The following is a 20,906-nucleotide window of genomic DNA, read 5'->3' on the forward strand; positions in this document are numbered from 1 at the left end:
AGGGCTGCTATGGACCAGGTTTTATGTTTCTGAGTAAATGTATGAAGCATGGAGAAGCAGTATCTATCCTCATAAAGAATGTTGGGGCAGATTTATTAAGCTCGGTGAAGTGATAAAGTGTCTGGTTTTTATCACCAGCCAATCAGCTACTAACTGTGAAGTTACAGGCTTGGTTTGAAAAATGACAGTTAGGAGCTGATTGGCCTGTGATAAAAACCAGGCACTTTATCACTTCACAGAGCTTAATAAATATACCCCGTTGTGTGCATATACCCCGTTGTGTGCAAGGTGATAATGCTCCACCCAATCAGCTCCTAACTGTCAATTTACATATCCGAGCTGATTGGCTGGTCCATTATCACTTTGCACATACTGTAACTTTCTTTTGGGGAATAAATACCACTTCTCCAAGCTTCCTATGGTTACCCCTGAGTGCTTGTTACGATATTTTATACAATATCACATATATCACATGTGTCTAATGTAGTAAAATATGAAAAGTATATTACAGAACATGAAAATAAAACTTTCTTAAAACTATACAGTAATAAGCCTATTATACTGGCATTGGCTCCTGCTGCATTGCATGAAAAATATACATACAGGACCATCATCATTGTTTATTTACTATACTGTATTAGTGCAATTTGTTTATGCAGGGAATGTAAGATGTCTTTACAGTGTCTCAGCATAATGTGTTTGGTACTTTTGAAGTACTGTTTTATCATTGACTGGTACATAGCACTTTTTTTTTTTTTTACTGATGTGGGTGCTCACAAGTTGGCATTCATACATTCATAAGATGAAGCTCACCCATCCTCACAGCTCCTCAGTGTTCTGTTTTGCTTTCTCCATTAATGAGCCGCATGATGTAACCTTGCGCTAGTGTACTGGTTAATATCAGCACTGTTCAGACATGAAATGTGTATATGTCAAAGAAAATGTCAAACTGGATAATGCCAGTATTCTCCAGATCTTGTTAACACCACTCAAGCACATTTCCATGGCAAATAAAATAAGTTGTGAATGATGTAGCTGATACTGTTGGGTTATGGACGAGGAGAAATGCAAGTTCCAAATCTGTGCATGTTATTGTGACTGGTGCTGGTAAGTCACACAATGCAGTATTTCATGCCCTACCCTCCACTATGGCGTGGTTGGAGAATAAAATAGTGCCCAAAGCAGGGAGAGCAGCGGTATACTTTGACGGTGTCCATGTCGACTGTGTCAACATTCAAGACAAAATCTCGAGAGAAACTCATGTCTTCCTTGCCATTTTCGACCTAATGCTTATTTCGACCATCCAATCTCGTGTGTCGACCTTAGCCATGTCAAACTATTTCAGGTGTCACCCTAACTCCTGTTAACCTTCAGCGGTTGACCATGTGACCCATACCCTTCACAGATGCATTAGGGGATTTTACATTTTGGCGATAATAATTTATTATTTACTTAAATACATAAGCATACCAGTGGCATCTAGGTTACATTTTTAACCCAACAAGTTTATTTTATTTGCTATAACTCGTGTGTTTTGGTATTCATTTAGTAGTATGTGTATGTTTAAATAGGCTACAGAAGAAGATCTTGAAGAATCTAGACATTTTTTGGTGACAGAGGTGGAGTCCAATGAAATGAAAAGTCAACAAAGGTAAGTGTTATCAGAAATGTTCCTCTTTATTTCATCTGCTTAGTTTGTTATTTCTCCGAAATCTGTAATTGTAGAGATATTGGGCCTGATTCTGGTTTTACTGAGTCCCAGTGTGCCCGCCCTGCCTAAAAAAAAATGCCCCTCCCGCCGGTGTATTCCCTCGCAACCATGTTATAAAAATACATTCCCTCGCATGTGACCGGGCACGAGTAATCATTAGTTGGTCAGCGACCCTCAAATGATTTCTGCTGGGCATGCAAATATAAGTCAGTGGAGACTGACTGTGTAAGTCGGCGAAGGTGGCCGCACAGAAGCCCTGCACATGCGCATAACCCTTTATGCGCATGCGCAATACTTCAACATCGGACCCCCACGTGTTTGCACGGGGGGGGGGGTGATCAAATTAGAGTCAGGGCCATTGTTTCACAAGATCAGACCCCAATGTAATAAAGTGACTAGATCATGGGAAAGGCCCACTCCCTTGGAAGCATTTCTTTGTTGGAGGAGACATTTCCAGCCCGGGTCACTGAGCCCACGGTTAGAAACCACCTCCGGCTGGACCTGGCTTATTGCCCGGGCTTCTCCTCTGCCAACGCTTGGATATGACATATTTCCGAGTGCCAGTGAGCCAGCTCTTCATTGGGTGTTAGCAGGACTGATTCATAATGGCTTTTAACCCATGTCCTTCCTGGGACCAACCCTGTCTGCTAGCTCGGTTGGATTCCCAGGTCAATGGATTATTTTTCAAAGACACTTTCACACCAAGCCAGGACCAGGGTTAACCCAACAATAACCCAGGTTATTATAGCAGTGTCAGAGCCAGCTTCAATAACCTCCGCTCAGTGAACTTGCAAGCCACATGGTGTTGCCAGTCACTTTTTTTTCTCATCATGCCAGTTTAAAACCAATCAGATCAGAATTAGAATGTTTACATTTTGATGGTATGAAAGTGGACACTTTCTGGGGTTGGAGTTGCTATTACTGCTGCTTGCATTGAAGCAGCAGCGGTAAAACTAATATCCTCTTATTATTTTATTTTACATTTTAGTTATAAGGCTCCACAAGTGGTTCACAGCTCCATACATATGGCACACATTACAACAATACAGGGTACACAGAACTTAACATTGCAGTAACTGGAAAATTAAATCAGAGCCCAGGTAATAATTAGCACCACAATTCTCAGTACACAAACAATACAGCTGAGCTGGATGGAAGCAAAGGAGTTGTTCATGTACTACTAATGGCAGTTTGCCATTGGAAGAGATGAACAGTTACGAGCGAGATGAGATGCAGGTATAGACAGGTGCAGAGTATTAGAAAGCTGTAATTGAAGTGTGAGAGAAGAGGGCTGTAAGAACAGAAGGGAAGAGAGCCATGCTCAAAAGAGATTACAATCTATGGTAATCCAGCAGATTGTGCCTCCTTCCTGCTGCATTACTCATCCAAGCTGAATTCTATGACACAGTATTGGATCATCTCCAACACTATCAACGATCCATGGTGTTGCGCAAGCAGGCTGTTGCAGCAGCTACATGGAGGCCAGGAAATCTTCATTCCTCTGATGGAGATCCTGGCCTCTTCCTTTGCAATGGTAGTGACATGCCATTTGGATCACTAACAGCCTGATGCTATACTGCATCTGTCATCACAGGACCCTTTTCACATATGCAGTACCGATAATCGGTACTTTGCTGCAGATGCAATAACTAACCAATTACAATCTAAATTATCCCCTCTATGCAATGGTTGGCAGACTTTGTTATCATCTACCAAATTTATCTTAAATTATTTGTAATTAATATGATAAAAACATGACATTTGCCATCAATGACGTATATTCTAACCTATTTAGATATTAAAGTACCTTCATTCCACCTTCAGAGTGTCACACTTTCCTCACAATTGGTCTGATTTGTCATTGGATGGAAATAAAATGACCCAGGGGTCAACGCCGGCAATCACAATTTGGAAGAGCATGTAGCTCAATGCAGTTCCGATAAGCGTTCTTGGGCGGTGATACACGGTGGTGGGTAGCTCAAGTTAGTGGGGATTTTGAGGGAATGCCCAATTACCTTATGTATATTTAGATGTTCAATGGTGTGGCCTATGTCCACTCGACAGTGCCCCTTTGTTTATACCATGGCAGATTAGAGCTGTAGCTGGTGGACTTCTCGATAGACAGCCTATCAGAAGCAGCATTATCATAAATTAGTATTTGCGGCACCTCCGAATCAGTCCCAAAATATTGGCATATCACTTATCACTCATTTCAGAGATGGACACTAACCCAATATTTACCCAGTTGAGTAATTATTGTTTGACTGAGCAAGCTGTGTATGTACTGTGATGGTCTTGCAACTGGGGTCGTAGTAAGGATTTATGTACGAAGTAGCTGTCAGGTATTGTTTTTCGGCGGTTACAATGAGTGGCAGCAATACGTAGGCTTGTCGTATCTCAGCCTGTGACCGTGTTCCAGCTGCAAAGACTCAGGGTCTACCTTCCTGCAACCATGCTGTGCGTCACTGAACTGTGACAAAGACTTCATCTTTGCATGTAGCTGCTGGGACTCGCAAAGTCAACACAATCCCAGACGGCTGCAGCAATTGTATATTTTTGCACTTTATCCGTGTTCACATTCGCAGCTGTGGCAGCACTAGTGTACATCTCTGAATGTACATCTCTGAATCAGGTCCTGAGTATATACATACTGGTGATGGCCACAAGCAGCAGGCAGGACACTTACTCACAGTCTTGACAGATTGTAAAGGGCACCACTTCAGCCTGACTGAAATGTTTAATGTGCAATAATTTGGGTTATTAATCTTCTCAATGAAGTTTAACTACCAATGAACTAATCTTAAATGACTTTGACAGCAGGGGTGTGTAAAATAATTTTGTTATTAAAGCTTCAAACAGAACACAATTTTATTAACATTTTAGTAACTGTTGAATGAATTACAAGTACCCTGGTTATGGGATTAAATTAAAGCAGCACAGATAAGGGGGGGGGGGGGGGGCTGGTTATTATTGCCTCCTGGTTAGTTACTTGGGATTTTATTAATATGTTTGTTTGGATTTGAGTAATTTTGGTATTGAATACATTCGGTTATTTTTGTGCTCAATGGAATGGATGGGAAGAGGAGGGAGGGGGGGGGGGGGTTGCAGTTATATGCCAAAGTTGGGGCACATCCTTCAAATTTAAAATATTTTCTTCCACCAACTAGTCATCCCAGGCTTCACAGGAATACCTCAATCCTCAATCCCCTGCACCTGGGTGGTGGGTGCAGAGTTGAATGCAGTCAAATGTGGAAGATATATTTCTGTTACCATGGGACTGCAGGTCTGCAAGCCTGCCCTGCATGGTGGCACTTGGAGATCACAAGTGCCAGTGTGACTGGCCAGTAAGTGCTCGCTGCCATGGAAACAGCCCACTGGTTTACTGAGAGTGCTCTCACTATAAACCCATTTACAACTCACCACAATAACTTCTGATTGGCTGCCATATCACAACATAACTTTGGGTTGTGACCAGTACCAATTACATAACTATTGATTGGCTCCCGAGTGGCACCAAATGTAAACATTCACTACATCTGCCATTTGACTAGCGCTGGAAGCCAACACCTAATCCCAGTGCCTGATGCCCACATCAGGCACATGGGCTAAATTTAATAGCCTCTGAGTTGCCAAAGGTGCAGGATTGTGTGAAGGTCTGCTCGTTTTATTTTAAAGCAATCATTTACAAGGCAGAACCAACCTATTATTTTCTAAGAATGTATAATAATGTAAATGACCCCTCTAGCTATATGCCCACTACAGGGTAGTTACACATACGTAACTATATTACATATCCTTGGGCATAAAATCATGTAGCCATGAGTGTACTGGAAAGCTTTAACCAATTTTTTTTAAACGTTTTTATTAGAACCAGAAAATCAACATAAATAAAGATAATAGTCGTGTAGTTTGCAATTAAAAAACAAACAAACAAAAAACAGTTAGGAACACCAGTGCAGTCATTGTGTTGTAATAGGAGGTGGTGTGGAATAAATATATCTACAATGTCTAGCTAGACATTCACTGGGTCGACAACATATAGTTGACAGGTAGAAAAGATTAACAGACAAAAAGATCACCAGTAGTTTAGGTATAATAGGTCAATAGGACAATTGTTGACTCCACAAATGGTTGACACAATGGCCCTTATTCAGATCTATTCGCAGTACAAATTTGTTCTCAAAATGGGCAAAACCTTATGCACTGCAGGTGGGGCAGATACAACATATTAGTACAATTATCAGGAACAATCAGAAAATAAAAAGAGCAGATGCTGTAGGCGTCAAGAAAAGATAGTGGACAAGATTTAATGCCGCCCGAGCTCAGCATCAGTGCGAGATGTCCGCCAAACTCAGATGTTTTTTTTTAAAGGGGAATAATTAATTAACTTAAAATCATGCCTTGTAAGTTAATTCCCCTTTTACAAAAAGGCCGATTTTGTCAGACATCTCACACCGCTGAACTCGGGCAACATTAAATCTCACCCATTGGGTAATTTTTGGGGTAGAAAACTAGTTTCAAAATGCATTTGAGCTTTGATATAAGGTAACAATATATCAAAAAAGCTTCCCCATGTATCAACAGTTTTTTGTTTGTTTTTTACAATGTAATATAATTTATTTCTAAAAAGGAGCATATGGAAACCCTATTGAAATGGGCCATACAATATCTGAGGAAGGGGAATAAATGAGCCTAACATTTTGGGCCTGGATTTACATCTGTTAAACCAATTTGGAAGTGTCTCTTTGGAGATAAATAAGCCTTATGATATAAATTCTAAAACATTTTTATGTAACATGGCCGGAAGAAATAAAGGAGCTGCTGTATGAACTGTAAAATAACTTAATTTGTTAAATGAGGAAAGTTTTTTTGACATGTCAAAATACTGGTACAAAGTTTTTTAAAGTTCAACAGAGATAGTAGTAAACTATAATGTATTGAAATGGTCTTTCCCGATGGAAGCAGAAACTGTAAAATGTGTTCTAGATATATGGACACATCCATGGGTGGTAACTGATGATCAGTAGAGTTAGAATAATGCTGGGCCTGACGAAAAGCCATTGTATGCTGGCGATGATTAACAAACAACAAACTAGCTCTCACAAAGGAAAGATGTTTTCCAGTGGATCTGTAAAAGAGATGATCTACTGTTTGTATCCCTGCCTTATCCCTATGGCAAAAACGCTACTTTACACTTTTCAAAGCTTTAGTAAATTTACCTCTAAGTGTAAGTTCTGCATCATGCAAATGTACACAATGCTAAAAGGTGAGTATCTGCCAAAAAATTGTGCTCAAGTCAGCATGGGCATTGTAAATCTAGTCACTAAGATGTCTAAGAAAGGCTCCCTGATGGTACCACACCACATTTGGAAAATGATTACCGCCATGGGCTTTGTGGAGCCTACTGTATTTATTTACAAGATATCCATGGAGGCGATTACAAAGAAAGGGTTTGAAGAGGATAAAGCAACCTTGGAAAATATCATTCCCTTAACAACTGTAACACACATTCTTATTGTGGACGGCCACTGATCATTGATAGATTGCCACCAATGGCAGAGAAGGAGGGATTTTTTTTATCCTCCCATGTGGCACAGGCGGATAAAGCTTAGCACCACTCACAGCAGCTCACTCAATTTGGGGAACTTCTTTGTTTGGCTTTCACCTGTTCAGTCCTGCTGCCCATTGATTGGTGAAGCAATCACTGGTTTCCTGTTCATGGTTTCATGCCATCTACAGCATGCAAAGCACATATGGCAACCTCTTTGATGGCCAATCCTACTTCTTATTCTTCTCCCTAGTGTTTTGCCCATCGAGACCAGAGTAATCAGGTTTGCCTACCAGAGCCCAAATGTTTCTGAAATACGGTATAAACTGATTAACCAAAATGTTGCTTTTTATGTATGTTCTAACCAGTGGTGTAGTGTCATGGCACCCAGAGCAAGCCATATAACTGCACCCCCCATACACACACGTATTGTCCTGACAAGGAAAAAAGCAATAATCTCTATTGGGGAAAAAACATACAATATCCCCCCACAGGGGAAAAACACACACAATGTCCCCCATAGAATAGTGAGGCCTTTCTGCCTCTCGGATCCAAATCAGTGACCGCTTTCATGCTTACAGTTCGCTGGTTGGCTGAGAGACAGCAATTCTTAGCCAACAAGCTGCCTGTTTTCATAGTAGCAGCTGCTAATTGGAACCGACAGTTTCCGGACCAAAACACTGAGATTTGATGTTGGAATCTCAGTGTTGGCCTCATTTTCTGATCTGATCCCAGGGGATACGGTTGGTTGGTCGACCTAAAGATGGTCGACAGTCATTAGGTTGACACCACTAGGTCGACATATTGCAAGGTCGACATGGGACAAGGTTGACAGGTCATTAGGTCGACACAATCATTAGGTTGACATGGTCTAGGTCGACAGTCAAAAGGTCAACATGGTGGTATTTCATGCCCTACCATCCACTAGAGCATGTTGGGAGAATAAAATAGTGTGCCGAGTGCAGCGAGCCATGCAAGGGGACGCGGTGCACCTAATCCTGTGCCCATGTCGACTGTTTCAACATTCGGGTTAAAAAAACATACCCGATCTCAGCATGGAGACCCAATTTCCATGGTAACAGAACTGCTTATCTCTATCCATTGGTAAGAGTTCTGCCATGGTGCCATCTGATGCTTTCAGTGCCTGTAGCTCGCAGTCCACTAGAACCACACTCGCTAAACCCCTGGTTCTAACATTAAGTTATCAATATTCCATATCCTTCTCTCTGTCTCTCTTTTGTTTTTTTGTTTTTTTATTATTATTTGTTGTAGTGAATAGAAGGAATCTTGTAGGTTGCAGATTCTTTCTTAATCTCAGCTATATTCAATGATAGCATGCCTCATGTTCGAGGGCTAAGGATTCTCCACTGTACTAAATTTCATTCTTTTCTGTTATATAAATTGTCTGTCAAACTAATTGGAATGCATTAGATGAGTTGAGTTCCCGTCTAAGGTCATACAAAATGAAGCCTATCATTCCCACAGCGCCAGCAGCCTAATTTAAATATGCAAAATTCTCTACCAGCAAAACAAATACATTACTGTAATGTTAACATTATGTCTTCGGGTTGTTTAAACCTTTGGCAGCTTAAAACATGTTACAATGACTAAACTCACCTTATGTGATCTTAGCAGCGAACTTTTCTAGTAGCATTATTTGTATTTGATTCTTTGGTTTATTTTTGTCCAAAAGTAAATCAAAATATAAACAACATCAGATATAAGTATGTACAGAATTATCACCTAACAATGTTCAGCTGAGTAATGGAATTGGGAATGTTAAATTGTGAACATAGAATTTCAAAATAATACTTTGGAGATGTCCAAAGTTTCTATAATATTCTCGTGGAAATGTCCTTATTGTTCAGTATTGACAAACATACAGTTTTCAGTGTCATTCTACATATTTCATTTGTATCTTACCATCCATTATTATGCCGGAATGCAATATGAATAAATTACATATAAAGTTCAGTAAATATGTCATGGTAGAGGTTGTAGAGCACCAAGAGTCTGAACCGAACATAGCATTTTAGTAGACTTTTTTTGGCCCAGGGTCACTGTGGCAGGTCCGCTCCTTTCTATATTGGTACCGTTGCTCCACATTTATAAAAAAATATCTAATAGATAAACATTAAGCACCATCAAATTACATTGCAAAACAGTCATCAGTCGAAAACACTACTGTCAAAAATAAAATAACCCACTATACAGCCAACAAAATCTAGACCTACTTAAATCTCAAAAAGAGAAAACCCAGAAATACCCATTAACGTTAATAAAGAAAACAATCCAAAAGGCTCAAAGCAAACCTCCCACAGAACCCCCCACCCTGTATAACCCACCCCCAGCAAAGGCGTACTTGGATCCCTTAACTGAACTACCCCCATAACCTTTCTAATCTATACTAATCTAAAAAACTCCCCCCCCCCCCCCCCCCAGTTCCAGGATATTGTAACAAGGATATGTCAGGGGCAATGGACTCAGACCCTAAGCGTAGGCTTATCGAAATCCAGCTCTCCCACCATCATACTCAATGACAGTGCGCTTGTCATATATAATATATAATACAGGATTGCATATTAGAAATTAAAATATATACAACAAAAGTACAAACAGGATATATGTAGATAAAGCAACATCAATAAAGTAAAAATAATAATAATGCAAAGAAAAGGGGATATGAAAAGTGGAAGGGACATCTCAAAAAGCAGTAAAGTGTAAATCATCAATCTGGCCAGTCCTCAAGTCCATGAAATAAAGGAGAAGTGGCAACAAACTCTTCTCCAACATCTTGCGAATAATAAGGATAATGACCAAAACACTTAGACAAAAGGTCCCATAGTTGTGCAGTTGTCATTAGATGGAAGCAAAGCGATCTCGGGCGAGCTTCACCAGTTGCAGAGCAATTAAGTAGGATATACCAAGGCATCTCAAATATAAATATAGATATATTTCCCTGAGAGTACAGATCCAGGATATTTAAAGGTGTAAGAGCCATAGGGCCTGCAACAGCACAGCCCTCAGGTATACAGTCCTCAGTCACTTCAGACACCTCAACATAGCTCACACTGGTGCAGGGTGGAGAGAAAATCTCTCTCGGTACATCTATGAACTTGCTGACAATCCTGTCTATTGAGGCATTAACAGCCTGCAAGATTTGATGTAATTCACACTCACCTGGCAGTAGGGACAAAGGTGCAGGAGTGATCCCACTGTCAAAGATGAGTGTCACTGTCAATAGAAGCTGTCAATAGAAGCTAGCATGTCACCAGTTGTACAGGGTAGACAGGTAGCTGCTAGTCACTCTGCAGCTTCTCCACACAGCGATATATAGCAGACAGGTCAAGAGATATTGCAGTTGCTGAGGCACAGTTAAAACTCGAGGATTACAAAATGGCCGCACCCGCACCGCCGGAGCAAGGCAGCACTGAATATTCACTGAAGGCACATTGCAGGACCGTCCAACAGCCACGATGTGAAGTAGTGTAGAAATTAATAGGGACCACCAAATCACCCTGATACCAACCGACAGCTCCAGGAGTCAATGCAGCCCACAGCAAACACCACAGTCCAGCGAGAGTGTGTGTAGAGTAAGATGGCGCCGGCTCCCCCCATGTGGACCGCTGCAGTGAGCCCCTACTGAGACCGCTTCCCGCTCTCCCCGCTATACATCCGGAGAGATCACCAGCACACCTACACACCGAAGACAGGATCGGGCTGCCGCAATGTGTCAGGTCCACCGCAGACAACCGGATCAACAGGCCAGCGGTTCCCCCGTCCCTCTTAGCAGCAGCGGCAGACAGGAGTTCAGCGTGTGCCGTCGGCACAGCTCCTCAGGATCATCAGCAGGTAACCCACTGAGTGTGCAGCCGCCTCCACAAGTCCTCTGCCACCAGGATGTCAAAAAAAAAAATCCTATTTACAGGCATATAGTATTACAACCATCAAAGCATATTTAATTGTGTAATATGCATATTTGTGTCCATATATCAGAAGCATATAATTAATGAATATATTGTTAATATCTCTTAATGTACCAAATATCTTTAAATATTTAATATTAAATAATTGTAGTAGTTTCTATTTGCAAATGTTATTTTACACAGGACTGTTACACAGCACTATAGTTTGTCCAGCAGGAGTTAGACTAGGAGGAGACAGTCCCATGAAAGGAAGGTGGGCAATAGAATAGGCACTTCATCGGAAGTAGGCAGCTCAAGAGACAGAGACAGTTCATAAGATGGCCAAAAAAACAATGCATCTCCAGTGGTGAATTTCCCATTAGGCAGGTAAGGCATGTGCCTAGGGGTGTCACTAAGGAGGCCAATCCCAGGATCGGATCAGCAGGATCCCAGGATTTGGCACCAAAAACGCTGGGATTTCAGTCCTGAAGAGAGGGCCCTGCTTGTGAGAGCTCACATTCTAAAGGGGAGGGTTAGACTGACAAGGGTGACACAGAAGGGAATGAAGTGGGCATAAACAGTAGGTTAGGATAGGAGATGGTCAGGTTTTATGCAGGAGGGTGGGAAGGGGTCAGCTTAGTCTTTGATATTTTAAGTTTAAAAAAGCGCTGGGTCATCCAAGAGTAGACAGCAGAGAGACAGTTGGAGATATGAGTGAGGATAGAGGGAGAGAGATCAGGAGAGGAGAGGTAGATTTCAGTGTTATCAGCATAGATGTGATAGTGGAGGTCGAGTGAGCACATAAGCTCACCCAGAGAGGACGTATAGAGAAAAAGAAGAAGAGGGCCAAGAATAAAATGTCGGGGGACACATGGAAGAGCAGGAGAGGTGAGGTCATTAGAGGTACAGCTGGTCATTTTCAAAACAGACAGTGCAAGATTAAGCTTTAACAGTGATAGTAAAAGTTGTTTGCAGATGGAAAATGATGATATTATGGTTGAATTGCCAGATTAAGCAGCCAGGAGTAGTATGTTGTGTGGATGAATTTAACTCACTCAAAGCAGACTTTGGTTTTCTCAGTTGTTGTTTTGTCCTTCAGTTTCACTTCGGTGTAACGGTGGTATAACGCTGTAGTTATGAATCAGTTTTCCCACTTTAATAACGGCCCACTTCAATCTAGGCCCACAGATAAACTCTGGCCACAGCCTATCCTGCCACAGCCGTATGCAATGACTACTGAAGTACTCTACCAATGCATGAGTTCCCAATTCCCAATAATTGGAATCCACTCACTCAGTCCCCACCCCCTACAACACATAGCAATAAAAGTGGCTTAGAAAAACAAAACTAGCATTCCAGGATACTATATATCACTTAGAATAAAAATAAATTCATCCCTACACACAGGCTAGGTACTGTTGTAAATTACACAGAGGAGATGTTCAGTGTGTTACTTAGATATACAAATCAATCCCACACAATAGATGTAATGCTCTGCAGTACAGAGGAGATGTTCAGTGTGTTACCTAGATATACAAATCAATCCCACACAATAGATGTAATGCTCTGCAGTACAGAGGAGATGTTCAGTGTGTTACCTAGATATACAAATCAATACCACACAATAGATGTAATGCTCTGCAGTACAGAGGAGATGTTCAGTGTGTTACCTAGATATACAAATCAATCCCACACAATAGATGTAATGCTCTGCAGTACAGAGGAGATGTTCAGTGTGTTACCTGTTGGAGACAAGAGATGATGAGTCAGATGAATCAAAATGAATCTGGTATAACGCTGTAGTTATGAATCAGTTTTCCCACTTTAATAACGGCCCACTTCAATCTAGGCCCACAGATAAACTCTGGCCACAGCCTATCCGGCCACAGCCATATGCAATGACTACTGAAGTACTCTACCAATGCATGGTTTGTTATATTATTATGTTATATTATACTAATCTATCTAATCGCCAAAATGAATGCATATAATCAATCAATGAAAATATCAACATTTTATGGTGGGGGTGGCCCATACTGTTGTGCCTAGGAGTTCCCTAAACCCTAAATCCCCCCTGGGTATTACTGGTAGCTAAACAAAAGCAAGGTCTATAAAATGTAAACAGCATAAACAGTGGAATTCAAATTATTGGAAACACAAATTATCCAAACACAAGTTAAATGAACCAAAAATATTTTTTCTTTAGCTGTGTAAATTGAGCTTCGAATTCTCTAACTGATGAATGATTTACACTGCTGACGTGTTAAGGCTATTACAGCTTTCCACAGTCTTCATTTGACTGACAGGTATTTTATTTTGTGTTGGCTGCTTGGTTTTGTAATAGTGTAAGGAAATATGTTTTACTGTAATTCACAAAGTTATGTAATTGAATTGTTGCGTGTGCTTGTATTGAGTTTGGTGGGCAAACGTTATTGCACAGGTTTTCAAAGTCGGTCCTCCGGACCCCACACAGTGCATGTTTTGCAGGGCTACTCACAGAATCAAGTGAAAAAATTAGCTCTATCTGTGAATCTTTTAAAATGTGTTAGTGAGTAATGAGTGCACCTGTTCAACTGCCGGTGACCTGGAAAACATGAACTGCGTGGGGTCCTGATCACCGACTCTGAGAACCACTAAGTTATTGGAATAATTAATCAGTAGATTCAAAGGTTGAAATAATAGACTTGAAAAAGGTGAAAGCAGAACATCTCATTCAAAGAAAAGATGCCATTTCAGATATAAAAACAGAAAACAAAAGAGCTCACTAAAGGTTCATAGATACAGCAAAGACAGATCAAAAAAGAAAAAAGCATGGAAAAAATGACATGCAGAAAGTTTTATAGTAGTGTGATAATACTAGAGATGTGCAGGCTCTGATTTACTCTGATTTCAAAGCAGGATCTTATTGGCTATCAACTGTCAACAACTGTCATGTGATTTGGGATAGCCAATAAGATCCTGCTTTGAAATCAGAGTAAATCAGAGTAAATCAGAGCCTGCTTATCTCTAGATAAGACCACCGGAATAGTGTTTGTGGACAGCTATATTTGTCCCAGGTTTCGTACTTAAATATTTAAAAACCACAGGAAAATGTTTTAGTGGTGCTTCTTGGGATTATGAATGGAAAGTGAGGGTAGGTTTCGTCCATTAGGCCCAGTTCAGAAGCAAGTTGTTTATTTTGATGCTCTACTTTATTTTTCTGTTTTTATCAAACTGGCTGAAGCGAGTTGCACCAGAATCCTTGGACTTGTGAGATCTTTGGGCTGCTATACACTACTACTCCAGTAGGTGGAACCTGTTCCCTAACCCCTCTACAGAAGGACTCTTCATATAGCTGGAAAAGCTAATTACTTCACATTCCCTAGCTCCCTATTTTATTAGATAGACAAAAATGTGGTTTAAGTTAACATCATTACATTGCCTTGTATATATGCTGACATCTGCTTTTTCTGTAACTTGTTGCTTTGTTATTTTTTAATTGATAACTTTGATTTGTTTGTTTGTTTATTTGTTTTCTATTGAAATACCCATGTGCATCTGCGCCCTGGGCTTCGGCACCTTTGACTCATCTGCATCCAGATGTGTGTGATGTGTGTGATGTTGAAGAGGCGGCTGAGAACAGGAAGTTCGGTGTATATGCAAAAATAAATAGAAATGCAATGGGTCAGAGAAAATAATTCACTAAGGGAATATCTCAGTGACTTTCGGGAAGGGGTCCATACCCAACTCACAGAAGGGAAAAGAGTAATACACCTATAAAGGTATCTTTTCACTGGTTTTAGCCCTTGAAGTCACCACGTGTTGTTTAGAATCCTGACAATGATGGATGTGGATAAGGAAGGGTGCGTACCATACTCATTCTCAGGAGCAGTAGAATCAAGCGCGTAATGGTTTCTTTGCTTAAAGGGGTCACCACTCAGTGAAGTACAATTCTCATCATACCAAATACGGGGTGTCGCTTATTTAGATGCATACCATACTCACTAAAACAAAGTGGTGCTAGAAGCACATAAAGGTATCTTTTGTCTGAAGAGACCTCCAGTCCCCTTCACACCTCGTCTCAATATCCACAGACGGTGGTATATATTGAGGGAGGAAGGAAAAAACAGGGGTCTCATACGTAGTTCAACAAAAGGTTTAATAAACCATACAGTCAAAAAATAAAAACATGAAGTAAAACAATCACCTGAAACAAAGGTCACATTGGCCAATGACCGTGTATGCAGGAAGATAGCTCACAACAGAGTCCTCAGTCACTCCTGGCCAACATGTTTCAATGGCTGCTGCTGTCTTTCTCAAGGCTTGTGCACTGAAGGCCGGTACGCATCTAAATAAGTGACACCCCGTATTTGGTATGATGAGAATTGTACTTCACTGAGTGGTGACCCCTTTAAGCAAAGAAACCGTTACGCGCTTAATTCTACTGAGAGTGAGTACGGTACGCACCCTTCCTTATCCACATCCATCATTGTCAGGATTCTAAACAACACGGGGTGACTTTAAGGGCTAAAACCAGTGAAAAGATACCTTTATAGGTGTATTACTCTTTTCCCTTCTGTGAGTTGGGTACGGACCCCTTCCCGAAAGTCACTGAGATATTCCCTTAGTGAATTATTTTCTCTGACCCATTGCATTTCTATTTATTTTTGCATATACACAAACTTTGACGGAGACGACTGTCAAATAAATCTGTGACAACAAATTCAGCGCCAACAAGTGTATTCTTCTTCTGCCAAGTCTAACCAGCAGGGACGTCGTTTGTGGTCCCTCTTCCAAACTTGTGGCTGCAAGGATTGGCTGCGCCTTGGGACTTTTTCACTCTTTTTTCTTGTTTCGGCTGAGAACAGGAAGCCTCTTTAAATAGCAGGATGTCCCTTCAGCCACTCCATGAGCATGAGAGTGCAACAACTAAAGCCATCCCCTTGCATTTGCTTCCTGAATGGCTGCACCAATTGCACAACCCCAGTACAGCTATCTTATGTACTCTTCTGTTTTTCATTTTGTAAATAATCTATAAAGTTTTTGAAAGTTAATAAGACAAAAACTTACATAGAATAAATACAGTGTTATTCAATTTATGCCCTCATTTCCATAGCTTTAACCTAGTATTAGAAGTATAACCTTTTGTAAGCACAATTGAGAAAAAATAGAACAGTGCCTGCTGCATCAGCACCAGTTTTTCCTTAGGCAAGGTCACCATGCATCTCAAACATTTTTTTTCTTACATCTCTTTATATAGAATATAATGTTGCTCTGTCATGATTGGTTATCCATCTTAGACTGGTGTTGTAGCTCTAGATTATGTTAGCAAATATGTCTTGCTATACTGTACATTTCACCTGTACTCTGACATTTGTTTCTCAACCTTGTCATTTACAGTCTAAGCTCAATAGAGCATTGAATTGTAAAATAATCCTATATGTACCTAACAGATGTGATCTCAAGAAAAAAGTCACGACTCACTACCACTCGTGACGTACCTACTGTATGTTTAAACGCTGAAATAATGTCTGATGCAGCTATAAAAAACTCAGTTACAAATATCAATAGGAGAAAATCATTTAAAATTAGGGGGTACACTACAGTACTATCTGGCTGTTGGTCCCCAGGATTTCCAATGCTGACACTTTTGCTGCCTGATTCAATTTTTCAAACATCAGTTTTTAGTTACTTTATTAAATCAAACAAAAATCACTAAATTAAAGATTTTTCAATTAGAATTTAATTATCATTTTTATATAACTTATCTATCAATTTCTCAAGAGATTCCGGACCGGATGTACTAAGCTTGAAAAGTTATAAAATGGAGAGTGATGAAGGCTTAGTACATCTCGCCCTCTTTCTCTTACTTATACGTTCTTGGTGTTGCGATAAATTATAGCCCTGAAACACTGATTAGTAATTACTAATTTTATTATTAATTCTATACTGAGCTACAGTATGTAAGTAAATAGCCTCTGTAGCAAACTTCCCCACAGCCCCCAATGAAATAGTTAAGCACATCCGATGCAAAACGGATTGTAGCATCTGAGCAAGGCAGATAATCCTCAGGTGAACTCTGTGTGACTCAAAAGATATTGTGTATGCCATATATTTTAATGCTTTTAGCGACTTTCTAGTGTTTAAAAAGGTTCAATGCCAAATAGTAAGTAGGGACGATCAGAAATATTTTGGTCTTACATCTAACATTTTGACTGTAATTGGATGAGAGAACTCGCATACCTGTTGGCCAGAATTAGCATTTGGCTGTGAGGTGCAGTGATTAAAGTGAAACTCTAAAACATTTTTATGTGGTTATTTTCCTTTTTTTAAATAGTACATTTGTTTCAAGTGTGTTGCCAAAACACTACATCTATCCATTCATATGTGCTAATTTAGCCTCGGGATTCTTGTTGATTTCTGAATAAATACATTGCTTGAACAGTTAGTTGAGGGCATTTTCTAATAAGTCGTGCATACTGAAAGAGCTGTTCGAGCCTCGGTCTAGTCAATTGAATTTCTTGTCAAAAATTGCAGTCTTTGATTTATGTTTTTTTTCATTCTTATTCCTCTATCTCGAGAGTGACTGTATTTTCCAAATATAGATTAATATTAATTGAGGCTCTGTCTGTAGGAAAGCCTCTTTAGGAAGGAATGCACTGGGATTAGCAATGCACAGTGTGCAATTAAGGGATGTATATTTTATAATATGTGAGGATGATAAAATGCAGTGGACCTCATTTATGAAGTATATATATGTTCCATTAAATTCTTTAATGAGTCTAGATGGTCTTCCCTGCTCTCGGAAAATTCCTCTGTAAAAAAAATTCTCCTTGGTTTAGGGGGAAGGTGGGCAAATCTGACAAGGCCTCCTTTGCAAAAGTGTAATCTCTTATCAATTTAGTGCTGTAGCAGGCATTAACCTATTCTGATTTTCCCTGCCCAATTTAGCCTCAGCTAAAGCCCAAATCAGTCATTATAATGAGAGGACTCCTGTCTGTCTTTATTAAATGTGCTAGTTTTGTGGTTTATACTTTGTTTAAACATCCTAGCATCTGATGTGTGTGACCTCTAGCATGTATATACATCACATTTCAAAACTTACAAACTAAACCTGAAATAAAGACTCGGAGACTTAGGTTTGGCAGAAATTGTTAGCTGATTTATTTTAGCACTTTTAAGCTAGATTAATTTATTAATAATTAATTAATGGTGGCCCAGAAAGAACGGCTAATTAACTAAGCTCCACCCACACAATCTGCATACGTAATCAAGCCTACCCTAACAAGCGGTATCCGCTCGACCTACTGCATTGACTACCCACCCATCTGATGGGTTCGCTGCCCCCCGAGCGGGAGATCGAGCGAAGGCCTAAGCCAATGAGAGGCGAGCGCACCGAAAAGCAAACAAATACGTAGCATCATCATTTGAATAAGAACTAATTCTATTCACCTGCCGTTCTTTCCCGCCTATCAGCCAACGCGATTAACACCCACCCAACCATAATAACACAAGGGAGGGAGGGCGGGAAAACTTTCAGGAAAGAGAGAAATACTCCTCCCTTTCCTGCCCTGATATCCCAGCTAACACTGCCCTTCCCTAAGTCCTTATTGGACCACCGAGTCACATGCTTCCCTAGGTCACACAACAGTCTTGGATGTTTAACCCACTCCATGCCTATTGCAGACATTACGTTATTCTTATATTACACTTATTGTAGTTAGATATATTTTCCCATGGAAGTGTAATTGGAATGTGTAAAATGTGTCAAATTGAAATAAACCCGATTGCTGCAAACTCTAATCTGCCACAAACATCAGCAGTGTTTTTCAATGGAGTACAAAGCAGTGACGTCTCCATACGGGTTGGGATCCTTAGTTATACCAATTGTCTGATTATTGCCATTGTACCTGTCCCATGCCAATAGTTCAAAGTGCAGATATGGAATTGTGCAGTTTTGCTCATGCTCATTTTTGCATTCAACTTCAAATGGGACTGTATGTTGTGTAATAAATTGTATGGAGCACTTTTAATTGTTTACGCTTCCTTTTAATGTCCTCCTTCTTTGCCACCTATCCCATCCTGTTTCATCTTGTGGGTTCCTAATTAAATTTTAGTAACAACAATTTAAAAAAAAGTATATTTAAATATTTTTATACGATTATTTATTAATTTGCATTATGCAAAACTTTAATATAACAATTTATGAACATTTTTATAGCACACACATTTTAAGCAGTGCTTTACAGAGAATATTTGTCCATTCACTACCCCAGTGAAACTGACATTGTATATTCCCTACCAAGTATACCCAACACTAGAGTTAGTTTTTGTTAAGAGCCAATTAACCTACCAGAATGTGCTTTGAGTTTGGGAGGAAATCAGAATACTTGGAGGAAACCCACACAAGCTTGGGGACATACAAGCTTAACACAGGACCATAATAGGAATCAAATTTTAGACCTCAAGGCTGTGAGGCAGCAATTGTAACCATTATGCAATCAGTGCTGCTGATCCATGTACAGAGGCTTGAAAAATCAGTGCCTGTCTTAATTAACAGTACAGGTTGAGTATCCCTTATCTGGATATCTGTTATACAAATCATTCCGATAACCATACTTTCTGGAATGTACTTTTTCTTTTGTTTGCTAAAAATTCTACTGGGGACATCTGTATCTGGCAGTACTGGGGACATGATATGTACCTGGCAGTACTTGGGACATCTGTAACTGGCACTACTGGGGACATAATCTGTAACAGGGGATTCAGTATTGAATCTCGGCAGTCGGGATCCCGGCGTTCAGAATCCCGACGCCGGAATCCCGACAGCCGAAATGCCGACAAGGGGGGGACGTGGATCGCCCCCCCTTGCGGGCTCGCTGCGCTCGCCACGCAGCGGGCCCGGTGCCTCGCTACGCTCGGCACACTAATTTATTCTCCCTCCAGGGGTGTCGTGGACACCCCAGGAGGGAGAAAGTGTCGGCATTTCGGCAGTCGGGATTCCGGCGTCGGGATTCTGAACGCCGGGATCCCGACCGCCGGGATCTTAACTGCATCCCGTAACAGGCACTACTGGGTACATGATATGTAATTGGCACTACTGGGGACATGATATATAATTGGCACTACTTTGGACATGAAATGTAACTGGCACTACTGGGGACATGATATGTAATTGGCACTACTAGGTACATGATATGTAACTGGCACTACTGGGGACATCTGTAACTGGCGCTACTGGGGACATCTGTAACTGGCACTACTGGGGACATAATATGTAACTGGCACTACTTGGGACATCCGTAACTGGCACTACTAGGGACATAATATGTAACTGGCACTACTGGGTACATCTGTAACTGGCACTACTGAGGGCATGAAATGTAGCTGGCACTAAATATGTGCAAGTAAAAGATTGCTTAGCATTCAAATTCAGTGCCTGATATAGTACTCAAACTTTCATGCACAATTAAAATATATTTGTGTGTGTATTCCATGTGATGTGTTTATACAACAAAAATGCATTTTTTTTGTTCACACATGGGTCCCATCCTCAAGATACCTCATTGAAATATAAAAATATTCCTAGGTACAAAATAATCTGTTATCCAAAATGCTTTTGGCCCCGAGCAATTTGAATAAGGGATACTCAACCTGTACCATTTATATACCCTACCGAATGTTGATTTTATCAGTGTTGTAGGAAATCTGAGCCTCTGTCGGAAACCCATGCAGACACAAGTGGGCATGTAAACTCCATACT

General features: G+C 40.5%; 1 protein-coding gene across 6 annotated transcripts in view; it reads left to right on the forward strand.

The window, feature by feature from the left end:
- ZBBX (zinc finger B-box domain containing) overlaps nucleotides 1–20,906 on the forward strand; it is a 119,832-nt gene that overhangs the window by 63,168 nt on the left and 35,758 nt on the right. For all 6 annotated transcript variants that reach the window (XR_014471800.1, XM_083177827.1, XM_083177826.1 and 3 more), the window contains one exon: nucleotides 1,572–1,651. Coding sequence is in view for 5 of the 6 variants with exons in the window: in XM_083177827.1 (XP_083033953.1) it covers nucleotides 1,572–1,651 (80 nt within the window). In the remaining variant the exon portion in view is untranslated. The remainder of the gene's footprint in view (nucleotides 1–1,571; nucleotides 1,652–20,906) is intronic.

Source organism: Crinia signifera, chromosome 3 (genome assembly GCF_055691185.1).
Source record: "Crinia signifera chromosome 3, ASM5569118v1, whole genome shotgun sequence".
NCBI lineage: Eukaryota > Metazoa > Chordata > Amphibia > Anura > Myobatrachidae > Crinia > Crinia signifera.